This window comes from Xyrauchen texanus, chromosome 47 (genome assembly GCF_025860055.1).
Source record: "Xyrauchen texanus isolate HMW12.3.18 chromosome 47, RBS_HiC_50CHRs, whole genome shotgun sequence".
Classification (NCBI taxonomy): domain Eukaryota; kingdom Metazoa; phylum Chordata; class Actinopteri; order Cypriniformes; family Catostomidae; genus Xyrauchen; species Xyrauchen texanus.
The window spans coordinates 7707509-7725618 of NC_068322.1; the positions used below are offsets into that span (position 1 = coordinate 7707509).

At 36.3% G+C, this 18110-nt stretch overlaps 1 protein-coding gene across 1 annotated transcript; it reads left to right on the top strand.

Moving 5' to 3' along the window:
* The first annotated feature begins 397 nt into the window (after window positions 1-397).
* On the top strand, window positions 398-17530 carry LOC127638990 (lipase maturation factor 2-like). The gene is made up of 14 exons (XM_052120775.1): window positions 398-565; window positions 4254-4507; window positions 5313-5341; window positions 8102-8295; window positions 8835-9016; window positions 10516-10654; window positions 10909-11046; window positions 11298-11403; window positions 11511-11607; window positions 12246-12419; window positions 12563-12731; window positions 13623-13734; window positions 14181-14289; window positions 16877-17530. Exons 1-14 carry the CDS (start codon window positions 472-474, stop codon window positions 17189-17191), a joined length of 2112 nt encoding a protein of 703 aa, XP_051976735.1. The 5' UTR covers window positions 398-471; the 3' UTR covers window positions 17192-17530.
* The last annotated feature ends 580 nt before the right edge of the window (window positions 17531-18110 follow it).

Sequence of the window (18110 nt, forward strand, 5' to 3'; positions counted from 1 at the left end):
ACCTGTAATAAAGCTTATTAAAATATTATGCATTTCCTTGTGTGGATTATTGATTAGTTTCATGCTAAGCAATATTTACTTTAAGTGATTGTACTTGTACTGCCTTCTGAAAGAAATCCTCTATTTACCATTTTAACGTTGCATTTAATAAAGTATAGGTTAAAGACAAGTTCACACAACTCATGATTTGGACAAGAAAAGGTTATTCCAGGTCAGTCGAATCAGTAACATAAACAGTGACGCATATCGCATTTCTAAAACAATAACAGTGTAGATTGTTGATTCTAAGCACATTCGAGACGCTTATAAATTCTTATTAGCGGATACATTGCTTTGCTCTCGCTGCGCGTGCACGCATGTGCTACAAATTAAAACTCCACCCTCTCTATTCCTTTTCATTTTTCCAATGAGCATCTGCGCTCGAGTCCCCCGAAACAAAGTGACACCTCATCCCTCCAGCAAGCAGACAAGATGGGGGAAGTGAAAATCCCCAGACAAATGTTTTTGTGGAGTATTGCAGTCATTTACGTGTGCGCTTTTGCATCCATCTACGTCCAGATACCAGGTAGGGAAGTTTCTCTTTTGGAAGGGGGCATGTTGCGCTTTTCAATGGTGGATTTTGGGCGCGGCACTATAAAGGTTACGCTTGTACTTGAACTTTTCTCGTGTTGTGGAATGTCGCGTTTTGGCGAAAACAAAACTGAATGCCTTCAGCTCATTTATTTATAAGGCTAATTCGCTCGTTCTCCCGCCAAATTGGGCTACGGTCAAATTCGAACTTTTAAATGTAACATTTGTAAAGGACCTCGTGCATCTCACTGACCGCTGTTGCTCGCGGAGTTCCTGCTAGTGACGGCTATTCTGATTCATCCCAATGAGTCGAGTCTTTTGAATCCGTTCACCTAAAAGATTTGTTCAGTGACCATTTCTGTATGTCTGAGCGTGTCGATAGTGAGTCATCGAATCATTTATTAGTGTAAAGAAGCGATGTTAATAAAGCACCGAGTCGTCCGAAATCGAAACTAGTCATATTGTCCATTATTATAATTTGCGTCTATATAAATCTATTGAGATATGCACTTTCTGTTCAGTCGGTCAAGCGATCCCAAATCTGCTAAAATAGTCAACGTATGGGAGTAAACGAGAATGATTCGTTCAAAAACACCGATTCGATTCGGTCTTCACCACATGTGCTGAACAGTGTTGGGAGTATTGCATTACTAAGTAATAATGAATTACTGTAATGAACTTTTTCATTTAAATAAAACAAGGGATTACTTTAAATTAATTCGTTACTTTTGTAATTGTAATTGTGTTAAATACTTTAGATTACAGAACAATTCTATATAAAACAATGGTGAGTTTCAAATTGAAATTGTCTAATGTTAAAATATGTTTTCTAATTTAACGTAATCCCCTTAAATTCTTTGGCCAGTTCATGAATAATTTATTTGATTTTATATGATTTATTTGAAAGAATTAAACAGTTTCATGGCTATCCTTGTATTTTTCAATCAGGTTGAGGTTGAAAAGGGTTTCAGAAAGTAATTATTAATGCAATTACTTTTCAGACAGAATAATTAGTACAGTAATCTAATTACACTGTAGAAGATGTAATTAGTAGTTAGTAATGCATTACCTTTTTAGAGTAACTTACCCAAAACTGGTGCTGAATGTTTGGAGTCCTGCTGATAATGCACAGCAGAGTGACCCATCATCACTAGGGGCTTGTGAGCTTTTGTCCCTACATCCTTTCTAGTACCCAATAGATATGCAGTAAGAGCATTCATGTAGAAAATTAAACTGCAGGAATATTTTTGTTTTATTAACTAAGTAAATGTGCAATCTGTTTCAAATCAATTACAAGTGCCAGCACAATGAACCCATTCAAATCAAATTTGGCATGGGTGCAGCTTCCTTAGTTTAATCTCTCATACTGTATATCTATACTGTGACTCATACACTGAAACATTTTATGCACTTTATTATCAAATGCAACCCCTTATACATATTAACATAAAGCATATTTTCTCTTTGCTCATTTTTATGTTATATCCATTTAGATTTCAATACTGTTTGTATGGTTACTGTAAAGATTAGATGAGAATTGCACATGTGTTGATGGATTCCTAGTTAACCATTGGTTAGGGTTTTGGCTAAGCAGATTTATAAATTCTTGACCTGATTTCCATGGGGCTCTATATATGTATTTTGTGCCACATACATGTAAAACACTGCTATAATAGTCTCAATAGGCTCAATCTGTTTGGACCAAGGTTAGGGTGTTGGATTTATTAATAATAAGCTTATTAAAGGTTGGGAAAAATATCGATATGTTAAAGTGTCGGAATATATTTCCTCGTTATGTTGCATCGATATTTGCTCGCCAATTATCCATATTATTTACAATTTTCCACATTAATATTGTGGTGATGTGGGGAAAATTTTCTCTTTGCCAAATCAATATATGAATTCAACAACAGTCCCTTAGTAGTTATCATGCTTTACACAATCACCTGTTTAAGCTACTAATGTATTCATAAATATTATAATTAATTTTTTAGAAAGACTAGCTACATTGACTTAACCACAGAAATGGGGATCCATTATGGTCTTATATGCTTATGGCTTTGCATTTTACATAGATGTTAAGAAATAAACTGGCACTTTTATATTAATTTAACAATGCATTTGATGATTTGGAGATTTGGTTCTCTTAAGTCAGATGAAGACGAATGAGAAACATTGAGTGAAATGTTGCAATATATCAGTTTTGAATCGCAAAAGTAAAGAATCGTAATAATATTGTATCGTGACCTATATTTCAATATTATATCGTAACGCCAGGTACCTTGTGATTCCCACCTCTAAGCTTATTAACAACCAGATCTGACCACCAGCACCATGTCAAGCCCACAGATAAGGAAAATGTTATGCTCTCTTCCTGTTTGATAAAGTTGGGCTATATCAAAATAGTATATTTCATGCATATTTAAAACTTTCCAAAGAGTGCACATTCACTGAGTTTTGTTCCTTTGGAAATGTTTGCTAATAAGAGCTACCAGTAATTTTTCAGGGTTTTTGATGATTATGCAGTAGATCCCATTAGGCAGTGTGAGGGAGTTGTGTGTGGCAGAATTGGGTCATTCACCAAAAGGGCGTAATTCAAAGAGAATTATAGAGCAACTACAATTCATACTTTGGCCTTGGCACAATGCACTAACGTTTCTCTAACCAAAACCAGTTTTATACAGTAAACACACTCTTGCTGAGGCATGCTTGTCAGAAATGTGGAAATGCAACTTTACAACCAGTCAACAGCCTACCATCTTAAAGTGATAGTTCACCCAAAAATGACACACTGACCATCTTGTCATTCCAAACCTGTGTGACGTTCCCTCTTCTGTGAAACCCAAAAGATTTTGTTTGGCAGAATGTAAGCCCTCATTGATTGCATCTATTTTACATACAGTGAAAGTGAATGGTGAGTGAGACTAACCTTCATGTATAAATTCATTAGTTCGTTCACCATGAATGGAAGTTCAGTAACTTAGTTAAGTTGTCTTTCCTGTTCTTACAGCACGATATGTCAGTTACACACTTCCTATTAGCAAGTAGCCTAAAGCAGTTTTTAAGTGCACCCACAGTTAAGACATCTGGTGTCTGCTCTGCAACAGTTTCAAGGCATTAAAAGTCACAGGACGAGTTTGTGTTTTGATCATCGTCATGGCAGTGAAAGACAATGTTGTTCTGTTGAATTAATGTTAACATGCAGCTTAATTCTCAATGGCTTTCCATCACATAGCAAACACAACATATTGTTCTGTGCAGCCCTGTGGGCAGTCTGTCACCACTGAACACATGGCAAGCTCTTCCTACAGTATGCTGTACATTTGCATGAGCACTGATAAAATATTATTAGTTTTTCATATTCTCACTTTTTAATATCTCAGTCATCCCTGTAGTGTTAAAGTCGACATGAAATGGAATTTTACTTCTGTAATGTGGCGGATTTCCAAGTAAAATTGAAAATCAGGGTGGGACTGGATTGGGGAAAGTGGGCGTTCTGTACCATAACGGAACCAGATCTGAATGTGGTTGAAAAATGAGTGGTCTTGATGAAAGTTCTTTCAGAGGCAAGCAAGTTATTACATGTTGTTGAATGATTACAAAGACAAACATGTATTTAGAAAGTAAATTGTGTCATTATTTTTCATGTTGACTATTCTCTGCATGTGTCCCTCTCTGGACAGGTTTGTATGGAGATGAGGGTATTGTCCCTGTCCGCCTACTGATGCCCCGGGTGCAGCGGCCCCTGCTGGAACAGCTTCAGGTCTCCCCATCCCTGCTTTGGTTGGGGCCGTCTCTGGGTCTGGAGCCCCAGCATGTCCTGGAGCTCATCTGCCTGCTTGGGGTTGTTCTAGGCATGTGTGCTGTGCTACTGGGGCCACTGAGAGACAGTCTGACCTTCTTCTGCCTGTGGGCCCTCTACCTCTCACTCTATAATGTTAGTATACTATCCTTTTGACCTTCACCTCCACCTGCTTGATTGAATTTTCCACTTGCTCCGATTATACAGAGCTTCCTTTAGATCAATTAGTCGACTAGACCTTCAGGCAAAATGTGTAGTTTTGCACATCACTATGATGTTTGAAAGCCTGTTTAAGTGCATAAAAGCATTAGCTGCGGTGCTGAAGGGATAGTTCTCCCAAAAAATGAAAATTCTTACATAATTTACTCACCCTTATGTCTTCTAAAGAACACAAATGGAGATTTTAGAAGAATATCTCAGCTATGCTGGTCCTCACAATGCAAGTGAATGGTGACCAGAACTCATGGTCCAAACAGCACATAAAGTCAGCATAAAAGTAATCCATAAGACTCCAGTGGTTAAATCCATCTTCTGAAGCGATATGATGGGTGTGGGTGAGAAATATAAATATTTAAGACCTTTTTTAATGTTTAAAAAGGACTTAAATATTGATCTGTTTCTCACCCACACCTATCATATCACTTCAGAATATATGGATTTATCCACTCGTGTCTTATGGGTTACTTTTATGCTGACTTACGTGATTTTTCTGAAGTTCTGGACACCATTTACGTGCATTGTATGAACCTGCTGCGATATTCTTTAAAAAACATTCATATGTGTTCTGCAAAAGAAAGTAAGTCATAAACATCTGGGATGGCATTTGGGTCAGTAAATGATGAGAAAAAAATAAAATAAAAATTTGATCTTTTAAAGGCTTTTGACGTTACGACCAATGCTCCATAATTCAGATTGCATAATCAATTGTTTTGTTTTACAGGCTGGGGGGGACTTCCTTCACTCTGAATGGTAAGTTGGACATTTTGTGCATACATCACAACTTGCATGTCTCACTCACGCTATAACTGATGCAGACGTGAGCATTTGTTGTTTACTGTGCCTCTCCGACTTGTTGATCCTGATAATTAGAGCATTTGCAAGTCATAGACCTTATTAATATAGGGGTGTCAAACTCAGTACCTGGAGGGCCACAACCCTGCAGAGTTTAACTCCAGCCTGTGCTAGCACCATCTTTGATTTTAATGGGAATGACCACAAGGCTGGGAGGGTCTTATATCACATCTGAGTTTCCACAACTCATGTTGTCTGGAGTTCTTTGTATACTGAATGTTCTCGGTCAGATATTTTATCAATGTTTTGCAGTGTTGTATTTGTCATACTTGAGTAGAAGTAAAGATCATGGGAATTGACTCAAGGAAAAGTTGAAGTAGCTCATTAGAAAATGACTTGAGTATTAACGTATCTGATATTACATTTAATATCAAAAGTACAAGTAAATTGCATAAATTACAGAACAGTTCATTAAACCCATGGCAACTTATTTGATTGGTGGTGCTCATCACTTACTCACCCTCATGCCATCCCAGATATGTATGATCTGCAGAACACATACAAAGATTTTAGAAGAATATTTTAGCTTTATAGGTCAATTCAATATAAGCCAAACATTTTAAGCTACAAAAAGCACATTAAGGGAGCATAAAGTTATCCATACTACTACAGTGGTTAAATTTATGTCCTCTGAAGCGATTCAGTTGGTTTTGGGTGAAAACATACAAAATTGTAAATAATTTTCACTGTATATCTTGCCATTGCAATCTTTTGGGACAATTGTGATTTCAGGTTCGATTTCACTTTCTAGTGCTTGACGCATGCACAGAGCCCTAGGTGCCGCTATAGGAAGTGTAATCGAGCTTGAAATCCTGATGGCCAAGAAGACTGCTAATTTTAAATGTTATAGTCGAAAAAGGAGTTATATTTTGGTCTATTCTCACAAGACATTGAGGAAACCACTGGAGTCTTATGAATTACTATTTTGCTGCATTTATGGGATTTTTGAAGCTTTAAAGGTCTGGGCACTATTCACTTACATTGAATTGACCTAAATAACAGCGGTATTCTTCAGAAAATCTTCTTTGTGTTCTGCAGAAAAACTGAAAGTCATACACATCTTGGATCGAATGAGTGTGAGAAAATTTAGTGAATTTTCATTTTTAAGAAACTATCCATTTAATGGCACATTTAAATCACACCAGAATGATCATATTTATGGGAATATGGGGCCAATAAGCAACCACCCAGAACACCCTGGCAACTGCATAGCAATGTTCTGAAACACCATTAAAATAACTTAACAGCATAGCAACAACCTGACAACCACCTAGAACACCCTGTCAACTGCAAATCAATGTGCAAAAACACAGAAAATAACTTGGCAACAGCATAGTAACAACCTGGCAACCACATACTGTAGCAATGCACCAAAACACAACAGATCACCTTGATAACTGTATAGCATGCACTAGCAACCATCCAGAAAACCCTAGTTACCACATACTGTAGCATAAATGTGCTACAAAGCAAATATAACACTTTAGCTACCACCAGAAAACTAGTATTGCTTCAACAAAGATGATTCACATCTTCATAAAATATAAAAAATTAATATTGTTGGACATTTTTATGAGCGCTGGTAATTATTCATACACATCATACCTTGTTTAAATGTAAAATGTAAACACATGTGGTTTACTTTTATATGAACAGGTCTCCTGAAAAGGCAGGAGACTGATCGCACATAACTTTATTATTTAAAAGCTTTCATAATGTTTAAGCCTAAACTTATCAAATTAATTAGTCGGGGGAAAAAAAATAAATTCCTATGAGTAATTTCTTGTCTTCCCCAGTGGAGACAGATGACATATGGCACATGCTTCGCTTGTGATTTTGATTCAGATTTGTGATTCAAATCTTTTTGTTCAGTTCAAAGGAATCAAATTTAAAAGATTTCACTCAAATGATTCTTTCAACAAATCACGCATCACTATTGCCGATCTGCATGCAGTTTTGAATGTACAGCTGTTATTTGTTTATGGTGTTCAGTCGCAAAAGTAATGAAAGAGTCTGGAGAAATTTATCGGAGTAAAAGTATAAATTTTCTCTTAAAAATTTTGTGACGTGAAAGTAAAAGTCAAAAGCAATATTTTTACTCAAGTGAAGTACAAATATTAAAATGTACTTAAGTACAGTAACTAAGTATTTGTACTTCGTTACTATACACCTCTGATGTTTTGTCCGTGGAACGATCCAAAAACACTTTAAACTGCAATACAGCCCATTGAAGAGACTATAAGTCTATCCCTCACAGCCTCGTTGTCATTCCTATTAAAAATCAAAGATGGTGCTAGCGTGAAGAAGGTCTCTGCAGCAGACAGTTAAAGTATGGCAATGTGTAGAATGTTTATGACGGAGAGAAGGCTGACCACATACCTTACTGCATTTTTGCACCTGCCCATTAAGTTATATCCAGTGACTCAACTAAAACCAATGGTTTTGTGGACTTTTATACATTTGTATCCTTCACTGACAGCTTTAGGATAACTAACAGGTATTTACAGAGTAGTTAAATCATTTTAAGCACAATAAAGATTTAACCCACTGTGTTTGCTTCAACATCTAGTGAGTTAAAACCATAAATTACATCGTTCACCTTTAAAGATGAGCAATAAAAATGTGTTCATTGTCTATTGATTTATTATTGTCTCTTAGGGATATGCTGCTGTTGGAGGTGGGGTTTCTGGCTGTGCTTGTAGCTCCTCTTGGTTTACTGCGGGGTCGCTCCTTTAACGGGTACCATGACCCTTTGACCTTTTGGTTGACCCGCTGGCTGTTGTTCCGGCTTACCTTCTGCACCGGTGTGAGTAAGCTGGCCAGTGGCGACACAGCTTGGTGGAATCTCTCAGGTATTTAATTAGTTTTTTTTACATTTATGCATTCTGTTGTGCTTCAGATATACTAGAAGCTAGAAAAGTTCATTTATGTTGGCCATGCATTCATTTTACTTTTGTAATGTTTTGGTATAAACATATATATATGATTAATCACATATCAATATTTGCTGACAAAAGCCCCCAAATGAGAAAATTCAAAGATATTACCTTATTGTGACAGATGAGTTGAGCTTTAAAAAATGTTATCCTTGCGTGCACTGCAAGTCACTTTGGATAAAAGCGTCTGCCAAATGCATACATGTAAAATGTAAATGCATTGAACAAACATATTGCATTTATTTAATTTGTACCATATTTATTTTTTATTAATTGAACAAGCTTAATGAGTTACATTGACAGCCCTAATAATATTTATAGGTTCTTTGAGTTTTCATGAAGTAATGGTGAAAATAGTCATGATCCATAAAGTAGACTGCCACACATCTGTGTGGTGAAAACGACTCTTCTCTACATAAGTGTTTTGAAAACTCATCAAGCAATTTCTCTTGCAGCTTTGAGTCATCATTTTGAGAACCAGATAAGTCCCACCCCTTTGGCCTGGTATGCCCATCAGCTCCCTGATTGGCTGTTGAAGTTTGGATCAGTGGTTCTGTTACAGTGTGAGATTGTAGTTCCTCTTCTGACGTTCTTTGCTCCCATTCGCCGTTTGAGACTTTTTGGCTTTTATGTTCAGGTATGTTATGTATATTACTCTAAATATGTGTCCATACTTACTTGAGTTTGACCGATAGAGGATTTTGCCGATACTGATAACTAAAGTGGTGGAAAAGGCTGACAACAGATTAATTGGTCGATAGTTTAAAAAAAAAAAATCTGTCTTTCCTGACTATGACTGGAACAGACACAAGAGTTTACAAGAGTCCAAAATGAATAAAATCCCAGGTGAAGTTTGTTTAACCAAAATCCCAATAATAACCAGGAAAAAAAAATCTGATTTTGTGTATAATACAGGACTTATAACTTTAAACAAGGACTCTTATTTTGAAATGAAGGAAACTTGGCTCCATTACAATGCTATATTTAAGTATTTGATCAATTAAGCTTTTTATAGTCTATTTATTCACCAGAAGTATTAGGTTTAATTCACAAGATTTTTATTCAAACGATGTGAAATTCAAGACAATGCAAGTGCTGGCTGGGGATTTTTCCATATTGGTGCATTTTTCTTTGCATACATTTGCTTGAATTTAGAACAATTAATGATCAAAATAACAAAATATGTGAGGATAAAAATATGGAGGAATATTGTCAATGATGAGAGATTTAAATACAGCAAATCCCTCTGTTATTTTTATTGCACCTCTAAATTCTGCTGTTTTACTGTAGAACCAAGCCATTCTAACTAGAATACTCCAGCGCCGGCCACTGCATATATGCAGAGACCACTGCAAAATTCTCTGGATTTACTATTTATAGGCATGTGTTTGAGTAAAATAAAAAATTGTTTTATTCTATAAAGTACTGACAACATTTCTCCCAACTTTCTAATAAAAATATTGTCATTTAGAGCATTTATTTGCAGAAAATGAAAACTGGTCAAAATAACCAAAAATATGCAGTGTTTTCAGACCTGTGGAATAATCCTGATTTTCAATCTCTGCATTGATTTTTGCAGATAACCAATAGTTCCAAATAGTAACTATCGGCACAGTTTTATTGTAAAACAGATATGTCAGTCTACCCCTAATGCTTATACAGAGAGAGACCTGCATGTCTTGTGCAGAAAACAGTGTAAATACACTTTATGGTATTTTTTTCCATGTTTATATGGACCTCATTTAACCTTTCTTATCTGTATGATGATGTGATTGGAGAATTGAAATTGCTGAGTGTTTTGTTAAAAGAATGCATTTTTGATCTGAGCTCTTTCAGCAGCATCTTTGACTAATTTTTTACAATAACTGCAGAAAATAGAGACTTGTCCCTAAGTTTGTAAAAACAAGCAAAAATCCTGTAACTTAAGCATGATTTGCACACATGCACCACCTAGGGGATGTTTACAGTACATGGAGAAAAATCCACCCATGGGAATTACCTGGAGGTTCATCTGCCAACATTTAGAGAATTTTAGATTTTTTTTTAACCCAGAATATTGCTTTAATGTTGAGTCTCTGTGTTCTTCTGCATGACTCACTGTTTTCACCCATCTGCCTCTTTTGACGATTTCTTTAGATTTTTCTCCAGCTTGGTCACATCCTAACGGGCAACTGCAGTCTTCTGAATCTGCTGAGCATCGCCCTGAGCTTCTCATTATTGGACGATGATCACTTCAGCTCTAGTGTTGGTCCAAAGAAAAAGAAGAAACCCAAGAGTATGACCTCATAAACTCTCAATATGACTTCTGTTTTTTTGTAGTCATTTGCAATAATTTCCACTAATGATCAGACCTAAGAGAAAATTCAAATGTATCTCGGTAGACAATAAATCAGATGTTTAATGAGTAATTTGAAGTACTCCTATTAAATCTTTTTGTCTGCTAGTACCATGTTAGTTCTTATCGGTACATTATGTGGAGTTTCCAACATTTATGAGCCCTTATTTTCTCTTGTGTGTTTTGGTTCGCAGGCTTGACACTTTGGTCTTTGGTCTCTCTCTTGGCATTGGTTGTGGAGTTGGCTGTGTATGCCTTGATCTTGTATAGTGAAGTTAAACTTTTTAAACTGCAGATTAACTGGGAACAAAAAACTTTGTCATCCACAGTAGGTGAGTTACTCTTCATATCTGTGATACTCACCAGGTCAATGTGTGTCAGCATGTTTCTAAAATGTATATTGATTGAGATATTTCCAATAGTTTAGATCTGAATTGTTTAATAAAATAAAACAAAACGATCATGAAGTATATATTTTTTGTCATGAATAGGCATTATTCAACCTCATATTGCTCTCAATAAAAACATGCCCACCAAAGATTATTTTATTTAATGTTTTGGTTTTTCATGAACTTGCTTTCAGATTTCACTCGAAAGGACTTTTATCAGTTCCTGCAGATTGTTCATTTGCCCACTATCTGTGTTGCTGTGCTTTCTTTCACTTGGGAAGCAGTGGCAGCCATGCTTAAGTAAGATTGCAAACTAAAACTAGTTATTAAAGGATAACATCACATTTTTTGTGAGGAAATTATTTATTTTGTCTACAAGAAGATAACGATAACATTTACTCTGTCAGGTGTGTGTGCACACAAGGCATTCTCGGCAAGTTTTGGTCCCTCATCCAGTGGGCAGTCATCATGACGGCCTCTATAGGTGTATTCACCCTCAGTGTGGTGAGTTGCTAGACCTTTGTTTAAACAGCAAAATATCTGGTCAACCTCACTGATTATTCTGTCTAAGACCTGCCCTCTAAAACAGGCAGAGCTGTGATCAATCACATTTTGTTTTATTTTTTGTTTTATTTTTCATTTTTATGTACTGTTCAGAGGTGGGTTAATCTGAAATATATCATTCCATATTAATTGGGAAAAAAAGTCTGAATTTGCCCAATTTTGTGATACTCTCTGCTGTCCATGTAAAATATCTTCATGTGATCTTTAAGGACTGCACATGCTAAATTACTCCATTTACATGTATGCATTTGGCAGACGCTTTTATCCAAAGCGACATACAGTGCACTTATTACAGGGACAATCACCCCGGAACAACCTGGAGTTAAGTGCCTTGCTCAAGGACACAATGGTGGTGGCCATGGGGTTAGAACCTGTGACCTTCTGATTAACAGCCCTGTGCTTTAGCCACTACGCCCCACTATCTATACAGAATTGGGCAAATTCTGATCATATAACTTTTTCCAATTATTATGGAATGATATATTTCAGATTAACCCACCTCTGAACAGCACATAAAAATGTGTATGTGCTTGTCTATCCAAAACAAGCACATTAGTATTTGTGTTTCCTCTTGCTAGGTTCCATATGCAGCCTTAACTGGAATAACACTGCTGCCTGAAGTGAGAGATTGTTACAGCTCTGTGGAGAGGCTCCAGTTGGTTGGGGCCTATGGCATCCAGCATAGAATGACGTCTACTGAGGGCAGGCCTGAGATCATTTTAGAGGGCAGCTATGATGGCCTGACATGGAAGGTGAATGAGAAATAGAAAAAATGTGCCTTATTTCAACTATCCAAGTCAATTTTACATTCTGAGTATTTATAAAACATTGTTTGCATTGAATTCATTCAAAGGAAAGTTTTAATGTTATTCTCAATGCATTATTTTGTTCGTAGGAAATAAACTCCATGTATAAGACAGGATATGTGAATGTAGCACCAGCCATAGCTGGACCCCACCAGCCGCGGCTAGAGTGGCTGATGTGGCAGGCCGCTCAGCGTGGGCATGATCAAAGCCCCTGGTTTACAGGTCTCGTTCAGCGCCTCCTAGAGGGGAAACCAGAGGGTGAGCGAATATTGCAGCAGTCACTTTTCTAGTGAACTTTGTAGACCAGATCAGAGAATAAATGATGAACCAAATATTTTATTTTGATTGTAATATTTAGTAGGTTCCATACATTTTAAAGCTGCAAAAGTTGATTTGGTTGTATTAATGTCATTTTTATTTATTTATTCAACTTTATTTTTTTAACTATTGTTTGCTAGATAATTACATTTAGTTATTAAGAAATTAAAGGAATTATTCTCTGTCATCATTTACTCTCCTTTATGCCACCTCAAGCTCATGACTTAATTTTGTGGAACACAAATTAGTTTTTTTTTGGAGATATAATGTGAATATATCCATGCAATGCAAGTCAATGGGGTCCAACACTTTCCTGCTCCAAAAAGGACATAAAGGCGGCATAAAGGTAATCCATACTACTCATGTGGTTTAGTCCATGTTTGCTGAAGCGTGATCTTGATTTGAAGCTCGGTTTCAAATTTTCTGCAAATGTGTCAAGCACAAAGTTTAATTGAACTTCAAATCATGATCGCTACTAGGACACTGCTGATGGTAGGATTTATAGTGAAAAAGGAATTACATTTTTGTTCTGTTTCTCACCCAAAACCAGTCGTATTGCTTCAGAAGTCATGGTTTAAACCACTTGAGTCTATATGGATTACCTTTATTCTGCCTTTTTGTCCTTAATGGAGCTTGAAAGTTTTGGACCCCATTGACTTGCATTGTATAGATGTAAACACAACAAATGTCCTTGAAAAAATCATTGTGTTCCACAGAAAAAAGAAAGTCACACGACTTTGAAATGACGTAAGAGTAAATGATGAGAGAATTATCATTTATGGGTGAACTATTCCTTTATGTTTCCCTCTGTTTTTCTCTCTCGCTTTCTAGTGGTTAGTCTGCTTCAGGTAGATGAAACGCAGTACCCTTTTAGTCAGAAACCACCAGCCTTCATAAAAGCAAAGCTTTACAACTACCACTTCACATACCCTGCAAAAGACAAGTGAGCTTTTTTGCCTCTATTCAACGCCGATTCCCACATATTCCACTTAATTGTATTGTGGTTTTAGATTAGTATTTATATTTTTTTATTGTTTTGTAAATTGAAAGGTAATTGTATTGTATCCATTGGAATAGTTCATTGATCCATTAGTCATACTTTTGTTCTGGCAAAATATGCAGATCTTGCAGTGTGTAAATGAATGTTTGGAAAGTTAAATGAAACATTAACCTTTAAAGATTTAAAAAAGCAAACTTTTGTGTAGGAGTTCCCCCTGAGCAGTTATTTTAAAACTGAAATGATGTAATTATATGACAGCCAACATGTAAATGGCTTATTTGTTTGTGATCCATACTTCAGTTATTGAAATCTTGAACAGAACAGAAACAACATTACAGTCTGAATCTGCTCTAAGTTTTACTGTGCTGTTTGTATTGCCATTTTGGAAGGTCCCATCTGCAGGACTGGTGGAAGAGGCAGTACACAGGAGAGTTTCTTCCCATTGTTAACCTTGGTGACACAACTCTAGACAAAATGTTGGAGGAGTCTGGACTGACGGTAAATAAGATCTTTGGAACATATGGTTAAGTTATTGCCATAATGTGTTATTTTTAGGCCTCGTCTAAACTAATACGGTTTAATTCGAAAACGCAATCTTTTTGCAACGTTTACGTGCTTCCTCCACTAAAAACAAGAAACTTTCGAAAACGCTCTCCATTAATGCATAGTTTGTAATACTAAGACATTAGAAAACTGAAAAAAGACTAATATGGATGTGGTCTTAGAATTTTGCAAGGGATATTATTGCTTTGCATATTTGTTGTAAATGAGAATTGAAATTAGAGATCCGTGATATAGCTAAAACTATTACATCAATATTTTTCAGCATTTTGTTGATATTTGGTGTATCTCTATTTACAGCTTCCATTTTCTCTGAAAACATTGTTTTGACTAAACAGCCAATTTAGCTAAAAGATTCAGAAGTGTAAAGCATGAAGTAAAATGAACTAAAAATCTGGTTTAAAATACAACCCCAATCCAAGAAAAATTGTGACTGTATGCAAAATGCCAAAAAAAAAAAAAAAAAAGAGTGATTTGTAAATGTACTTTGTACTGTTTTTATTTGAATACGATTCAAAGTAAAGCTACTTCATGATTTACACTGGCAGCCAAAAATTTGGAATAGAAAACAGATTTTGCTCTTATGGAAATAAAGTGGCATTCAACTGATCACAATGTATAGTCAGGACATTACTAACATGAAATATTACTATTACAATTTGAAAAAATTCTTAAACTACTTCAAAGAGTTCTCATCCTCAATGTGCAGCAATGGCAGCTTAGCAGATCCTTGACATTCTAGCTGTCATTTTGTCCAGATACTCATGTGATATTTCACCCCACACTTCCTGCAGCACTTGCCATAGATGTGTCTGTCTTGTCGGGCACTTCTCACACACCTTACAGTCTAGCTGATCCCACAAAAGCTCAATGGGGTTTAGATCCATAACACTCTTTTCCAATTATATGTTGTCCAATGTCTGTGTTTCTTTGTCCCCTCTAACCTTTTCTTTTTGTTTTTCTGTTTCAAGAGTCTTTTTCTTGTCTGTTCTTCCCATAAGGCCTGCACCCCTGAGTCTAGTTTTTACTGATGTACATGAAACTGGTGTTAAGTGGGTAGAATTCAATGAAGCTGTCAGTTGAGGACATGTGAGGCATCTATTTCTCAAACTAGAGACTCTGATGTACTTATCCTCTTGTTTAGTTGTACATCTGGCCTGCCAAACCTCATTTTGTGTTCTCTGGGCCAAAGAGAAAAAAAGACCATCTAAGCTGTTCACAGTGTCAGTTCCATAACCCAGTGTCTGTCATGGTATGGGGGTGTGTCAGTGCCCATGGCATGGGTAAATTTCACATCTGTGAGGACACCATTAACGCAGAAAGATATGTAAAAATCTTGGAGCAACATGCAGATGCTGCTATCAAGACGCCGTCTTTTCCAGAGACATCTCTGCATTTTCCAGCAGGACAAAGCCAATTTGCCCCGATTACAAGTGCATGGCTGCATAAGCAGATAGTGTGTGCTAGATTTGCCTGCCTGCAGTCCTGACTTCTCTCAAATTGAGAATGTATGGTGCGTTATAAAGCGTAAAACACTGCAACGAAGGAACGTAGAGTTGCGCAGTTGATGACCTGCATAATGGATGAATGGGTGATGGTCCCAAACGCTTAAGTGTTATTAGAAGAAATTGTGGTGATACACAGTGGTAAAGACTCAACTGTCCCAACTTTTTTGGAGTATGTTGCAATCATGTGATTTGAGGGTATATTTAAAAAAAATAAAATATATATATTTTTCTTCTTTTTTTTTTTCTTTTTTTTTTTTTAATTCACCAAAACAAAGGGTCACTCCTTTTTGTTTTCATTTGCATTTGGCATACTGTCCCAACTTTTGGGGAATTGTGGTTGTAATCAAGGCATGATTTCTACTAAATTACATTTATGCATTTGGCAGATGCTTTTATTCAAAGCGACTTACAGTGCACTTATGATAGGGACAATTCCCCCAGAGCAACCTGGAGTTAAGTGTCTTGCTCAAGGACACAATGGTGCTGGCCAAGGGGATCAAACGGCAACCTTCTGCTTAACAGTTATGTGCTTTAGCCCACTACGCCACCACTACTCCCACTAAATTAACACTAAATATTTAATAATTTTTATTTATATGCAATATAATATATATAATATATATATGAATAAACGTCAATATTTACAAATATTTTTCCTAAAGCATATTAGCTTAATAAATAAAAAAAGCCATGTGTGGACTTTTTCAGTGATGACAAATTAATCATTCATTGAAACATATGATTCTTAACTGATTCTTGGAAATGGACTGAATTTACAATCTGTCTGCATTTTTACTAATGACTTCTTATTTAGAGACACCATTAAAACACATTTAAACGTCTTAACACTGTCATACTCGCAAGACAGAAGAATTTCAAAACTAGTCTTATAACTAGACTAATGACGCTTTATGACCAAACTTAAGGACCATATATAGAATGTATGGTAAATATACTAAATATATTCCATTCAACCATACCCTTGTTGAAATGTCTTTGTGTGTTTATGTTTGTAGGAAAAGTTCCCAGTTCAGCCTCGCTTAGACACGCCTGTATCCCAAGTCCTAAGCCACATCCGGAGTCACCTGAAAGGCTTCTCGGGGCCCCTGCTGCTGTCAACTCTGTTGGCTACTTTAGCCAGTATCTTCCTCGTCAAATCCGCCTTCTCTTGGGCTTTAGGGGGCCGAAAGCCCATATCAGCTACAGCTGATCACAAGACTAAGAAACCCAAAGAGCCCTCTGAGCCCTCCACGTCCAACCGGTACAACAGGAAGGACAACACAGAGGGCAGGAAGTTGGACACAGAAAAGAGCCCCCGCAGGAGGAAATGAGATGCCACTTTGTGCCTTTATGTTCGGCCAGATGCGGCGATACATGATGCTATCTCAGGTGTAAATTTTTCTAAGATTAATTCTTTGATTTTCATTTCTTTCTCACCTCAGATTTGACTGTTTACCACTACAATGTTTTATATCAATGTCCCTCCATCTAATTGTGTAAAAACCATGAAGTAAACTGACAGTTCACACAGTCCTTGATATAATTGGCTTTGAACGTTAACGGCCAAGTTATAAGATGACGTCTGTTACACCCATCTTTATACACAGTGGTCTCAAAGATTAAAGCAAAGCACAAATACCATTTTATTCATTAAAAGGTTGATACACTAATTTATTCTGGAGTTATTTTTGTGACCTCCCTCGTGTTTGTAAAAAAAAAAAAAAAAATCCTAAATAAAATGTTGAAAGGTGCCTCTTTTTCATAAGGCAAAGGTTGGAATGTCTTGTAGCAGCTGTTATTTTCCTTTTAATTAAATTGAACCTTACCATGTATTGTCTCTTAAAAAGCACAGGACACACCTGTTCTGGTAAGAATAAATCCATCTGTCAATCATACATTATCATACATATGTCAACATAAGTTCCTAATTTAAAATTGCAAAACAAACTATTGTTAGTCGCCACAAGGTGGTGTTGTATACAGAGTATCACTGCACACAAACCCTAATAACTTGGGGTCTTCCCAGCCCTGGGTATTGGTGTTTTTAAACTTTAAAGGAGTGAAATTAACTTCAAAAATTTCTAATAAAAAATATACAACCGCATGAAAGACTTAAAGAAATAATTCACCCAAAAATTTAATTCCTCTCATCATTTACTCACCCTCATGCTATCCAATATGTGTATGACTTTCTTCTGCAGAACACAAATTATTATTTTTAAAGGAATATTTGAGCTCTGAAGGTCCATA

Bases quoted from the DNA above. Each gene is read 5' to 3' on its own strand.
- LOC127638990 (XM_052120775.1), top strand. From the start codon at position 472: ATGGGGGAAGTGAAAATCCCCAGACAAATGTTTTTGTGGAGTATTGCA. The intron at 5,342-8,101 runs GTAAGTTGGACA...ATTGTCTCTTAG, and splicing joins GACTTCCTTCACTCTGAATG to GGATATGCTGCTGTTGGAGG. The intron at 13,735-14,180 runs GTGAGCTTTTTT...CCATTTTGGAAG, and splicing joins ACATACCCTGCAAAAGACAA to GTCCCATCTGCAGGACTGGT.